The sequence below is a fragment of the Salvia hispanica genome, chromosome 6 (genome assembly GCF_023119035.1).
Source record: "Salvia hispanica cultivar TCC Black 2014 chromosome 6, UniMelb_Shisp_WGS_1.0, whole genome shotgun sequence".
NCBI lineage: Eukaryota > Viridiplantae > Streptophyta > Magnoliopsida > Lamiales > Lamiaceae > Salvia > Salvia hispanica.
In genome coordinates, this window is record NC_062970.1 from 28,573,663 (window position 1) to 28,578,798 (window position 5,136).

The 5,136-nt window shown below is 35.8% G+C and overlaps 1 protein-coding gene across 1 annotated transcript; it reads left to right on the forward strand.

Moving 5' to 3' along the window:
- Nucleotides 1–1,470: 1,470 nt before the first annotated feature.
- LOC125192831 (transcription factor MYB108-like) lies at nucleotides 1,471–2,890 on the forward strand. Its single transcript, XM_048090494.1, has 3 exons — nucleotides 1,471–1,773; nucleotides 1,879–2,008; nucleotides 2,098–2,890. Exons 1-3 carry the CDS (start codon nucleotides 1,623–1,625, stop codon nucleotides 2,630–2,632), a joined length of 816 nt encoding a protein of 271 aa, XP_047946451.1. The 5' UTR covers nucleotides 1,471–1,622; the 3' UTR covers nucleotides 2,633–2,890.
- Nucleotides 2,891–5,136: the final 2,246 nt, after the last annotated feature.

Sequence of the window (5,136 nt, forward strand, 5' to 3'; positions counted from 1 at the left end):
GAAACCGACCACCAAAACCTAATAAAATATGATTACTTTGGAAAAAGCAAAAAGGCCAATGCACGAGCATAATCTAATCGAATGTTATAGCATAGCTACACTGTGTCAATGTGGAATTACTAGATCGAATATAGGAGTACATGTTTTTAAATATTTTATGATCGATAGTAATAATAACAATTAATTTTAATAAATACAGAGAGAGAAAAAGGAGACAGACAATTAATACAAACGCCAACAAGAAGATTGAATATGAAGGAACACAAGGCTGAGAGATATATTAAATTTTGGAGACATTATGTACGGCTTAGGATATTATGCCGTATAATACTTATTATATTATTTTTATAATATGATATTGTTTTTTAGTCTCAAAATATGATATGATATAATGGTGCTGCAGTAATTTGAAGTCTAGGAGTGCAACTGAATATAGCATGGGGTATGAATGGGAGCAGTAGCTAACTGAATTAATTATATAGCCAAAATGTACATTAATTAATTATAATTCGACACAAATTAAATCAACGCCTTCCATATGCTTCTCTACTTATTGTTTTTACACACATGCACACACGAACAAACAAATACTGTGGAGTGTGGATAGTTTCGTGAAACAAATCTATTGGTTTTGAACAGTTATTTCGAAATATATTGACGAACAACACTTAATGTATAGTTGTGTTCGCGGCAATAAGCTAGTTGTATTCACTACAATTAGGCCATCTTATAAGGATAAAAAATTAGGATCACAATAGTAGAGTATTTTGGCAATTCTAGATAAATACATGGTTTTGTGTTTTTGGAAGCACTTAAAAGAGTATTTATCCTTGGAATTTTCAATAAATTTCATTTTCATTAAAGAACGTTGTAGTAAGAATAATTTTACATATTTGAAGCTCAATCAACCTCGGCTTATAAATATACGTCAATTTTCCACAAGTATTACACAAATTAAAGACCAACAATTTCCGAAAATAAGTTGTATTATTTTTTTCGGAAAATATCACCCACTAATGGAAATCCTTCTGAATTTCCTAATTAATCCTCAAGTCAAATAATCAATTTTCCGCAGCTAGTATCAATATTTAATTTAATAGCCATATGCACATTCTTCATCGTGGAAATTGGCAACTACCAACGCGAGAAGTGACAGAGTCAATAATTCGATGACAACTTGACATAAAATACATTAACTTAGGCTTATTAAAAGAAGGATGAAAAAAGAAAAAAAAATCCATATTTTCCACACACACAAGTTAGAAAGTCAAAGTTCAAAATTAGAATAAAATAATAGTTAAAAAAGCCAAAGTTTTGTTTTTAAGTGCTATGTTTAATAAATTACAATTAATCACACAATTGCGGCTAAGCCTCTCTCACATCACATTCCTTGCCACCTCTTTTCTCCACCATTTTTATAGTTCTTTTTTTTTTCAAAGGTCCCCTATATAAAACCCCACCTTGTGTATTAATCTTCACCCCCACCTATCTCTATCTACACACATATCTCCTTCTCCATCTCTCCAAAGCTGCAACTCAAAATCTCCCTATATATATATACACGCACATATCTTGATCAATTCATCAGCTTTGATTTGGTCGGAATAGGAACAGAAGAAGAGATGGAGCAACGCGGTAAAGTGAGAGGCGATTACACCGAGGAGGAAATGGACCTCCGGAGAGGCCCATGGACCGTCGAAGAAGACTTCACCCTCATCAACTACATCGCTCATCACGGCGAAGGCCGCTGGAACTCCCTCGCCCGCTGCGCTGGTCAGTACAGACAGACCAGAATTTAACCAGACTTCATATTTTTTTTTATAACAATATTTTTTATTTTGTAATTGAATTAACTTAATTATTGAAATGTGGATGCAGGCCTAAAGAGGACTGGAAAGAGCTGCAGGCTGAGGTGGCTAAACTACCTCCGCCCCGACGTCCGCCGCGGCAACATCACTCTAGAAGAGCAGCTTCTCATCCTGGAACTCCATTCCCGCTGGGGAAATCGGTATGTGGTAATTCAAATTTATGTTCGAGAAATTTGTTTTTGGTTGAGACATGAGACTTATTTGGCCATGGCATGCTTTTGTGGGACAGGTGGTCGAAAATCGCGCAGCATCTCCCGGGGAGGACAGACAACGAGATCAAGAACTACTGGCGCACACGGGTGCAAAAGCATGCCAAGCAGCTGAAATGTGACGTGAACAGCAAGCAATTCAAGGACGCCATGCGCTACCTTTGGATGCCGAGGCTGGTGGAGCGGATCCAAGCAGCCTCGGCCTCCGCCACCACCACCGCCGCGCAGCTGCCTTCCTCCGCCGCCGGAAACTACCACCTCGCCGACAGCGGCTGTTTCGGGCAGCCTCACAACATGGTCAACTCTCAGACGACGCCGGAGAACTCCAGCGCCGCCGTCTCCGCCTCCTCCGACTCTTTCAACCACAACCAAGACCAGTGCTACGCGGCGGCGGATCAGATAAGCTACGGCGGCGATAATCAGCAGAATCAAACCGACTACTTTAATCAAGGGTTGGATTTCAGCAGCAGCCAGTGGATGGATTGTGGAGGTGACAATTTGTGGGATGTGGAGGACATGTTTTTCTTACAAAACCAGTTCAATAGCAATGTTTAAAACATGTTGTATTGAATAATCAAACCCTGCTTTCTGAAAAAAATACTAGAAAAAAAAAGTAGTTTTTTTTTTTTAAAAGATTACCATAGAATTGGTGGGAGAGGGACAGGCTCATAGTTAACTTGTGCTATTTTAGAGTTTGTATTCTTTTTTTCTTCCTTTTTTTCGTGGACGGCCAAAAGAAATTGAAAAATTTGTAACTTCGCTATCATTCTTTGGAACACACTTATATATGTATCATTTCTTGGTCTTTGTTTATTGCTACAACGTACGAAAATTATGAGTGCTTATTTAAAGTTCCTATTTTAAATATCTATCCCCTCCATGGATGTATATAATTTAATATCTTTACTTTTTTCACTTGAAAAAATATCTTTGTTGAGTTGTTATTGGTGAATTTGTAATGAATTATCCAGATAGTATATTCTTAGTAATTCCCATAAATAATTTAATCAATCGAATTTTTTCCAAATTGATATAATGAATCAACCTAAATCCACTAAACTTTAGTTTGGTAGGTGTTAATCTTTGCTAGGGCAAACATCCATATTGAAGGCAAAGAACTAGACAGCATGCTTCATTGTCTCAAAAATCAGAGCCTTCTTCTTTTCTTTCTCCGTATCAAAAATTGATTTCAGGATGTAGGCCTTGTAGACTTTAATTAAATATGCAGTAAATATGGTGTACTTAAAAAATAAAATATACTAATATCAATTGAATTCAGATTATGCATAATGCAACATTTATTAGTTGTAATTAATCAAAGTGTGACACATACATTATCTACACGTGGGAAACGTATCGCTAGCACTTGACAATATCCGTCCTTGCAATATAGAGATTGAAGCTTAATGGTTGACAAATTTTTATTTCATTTTCATTCAAAGATTTGAGGAAAGAAAGTGTTGATGGGTTGGGGACCAATTGAAGCCCCTAGTAGAGAAATTGTAAGAGTATTGTTATAAATTTGTAGAAAATGGACGGTATTTGCACATGAAATGGGGCCCCAGCCTTTATAAAACGTGATGGAATTGATTGCAAAATAAAACATGGCGCCGAAGAGGGAATTCCGCCCCGCGATTGCCAGCGTCGTCGCCGTCGTCTCGAAGCGCCTGCCGCCTACGTTGAACTTCACTCTGTCCTTCTGAACTCCCATCGAATCAAATGGAAGAAGACTGTAGAAACGGTTTTGTGATGAAAAATCGATGATTTTTCAATCAAAGGGGGAAGGGAATACGAATTCAAAAATTTGAAAACTCGTTTAATCACGAGAGATCTTTAATTGAACATCGAATTGATTCTGGTAATAACGATCGCGCATAAACAGTTGGAGGAAAGCGCGTACTGGCATCAATCAGAGATGACGAATCGTTGGAAATCAAACATTTACTATTATATCCGATGATTTTAGGAAAACGCAATCAAAACATGATTGAAACTCAATCAGTTCCATCGCATTAACTGAGGAAGAAGGAGAAAAACGACCAGAAAACGAAAGATCTCGGGAAATCTGGGGGAAAATTTGGAGAGAGATGAGAATTTCTTTTGATTTCGAGGAACTTGGAAAAGAGAGGATTGAGGTGTAGAATTATGGGATTTGAACAAAAATAGTTTTTATAAAAATCAAATGATCTGAAAATGGTGGAGCACTAGTTTCTTCTTCTTTAGTTTGTGGCCGTTGGATCTTTGAGGACTGAATCAACGGTGTAGGGTACGAAGGGGTTACGTGAGTTTTGGTTAAGTCAATCAAGTCAGCTCTTATACAATTAGGTCGTTTATCATAAATACTTCACGCTTTATTAGGAAAATAAATTATTAGTATCTGCTATTTTTTTTAATTATGTCTATAGAATTTAATGCTACTATATAATACTCCATAGATTGAAGTTTACTTGAAGTTAGGGATTTGAGCTGACCGGTTGGCATTTAACGTAATATTTTGGAAATCTTTTTAATTTCTATTTCTACATTTATAGTAATACTAACTTATTATCTTTTTATATCTTATAACTCTGTTCAGCAAAATTGTGTGTTTCCAAATCATTAACGTGTGATACACACGTGTTTTGGCGAATTGGACAGTTCATGGAAAAATTGATGTAGCAAGACCCTTAATAAATTTTTGTATTAATCTTTTGTGTAGTGATTTGAATATTGTGTATTGTCACAAAACAGTACTCCCTTTACATTAAGCACAGTGTTATCCTGTTGATTTTCACACTTGTATGAATAAATTGTCATATAAGTGATTTATAAATAGTGAATTATAGTACTATGGAAAAAAGAAAAGTGTCATTCAATTTATTAGGTGTGACACAAACCTCTTAATTTGTTAACATGTTGATGGCACATCACATCTCCATGTTAAGAAGCCTTTCTATTAATGCTCAACTAAATAAACAAAAATAAAATTGTCAACTCTAATGCTGAGTAACCATCCTAGATATTATATACTCTATATTCAATCATTATTATTATTAATATTATCTAGAGTTTTAAAAGAT

What these genes read in the sequence shown, in the direction of transcription:
- LOC125192831 (XM_048090494.1), top strand. Translation starts at nt 1,623, where the DNA reads ATGGAGCAACGCGGTAAAGTGAGAGGCGATTACACCGAGGAGGAAATG. An exon ending in CTCCCTCGCCCGCTGCGCTG is followed by an intron (nt 1,774 to 1,878) that starts GTCAGTACAGAC and finishes ATGTGGATGCAG; the next exon opens with GCCTAAAGAGGACTGGAAAG. An exon ending in CATTCCCGCTGGGGAAATCG is followed by an intron (nt 2,009 to 2,097) that starts GTATGTGGTAAT and finishes TTTGTGGGACAG; the next exon opens with GTGGTCGAAAATCGCGCAGC.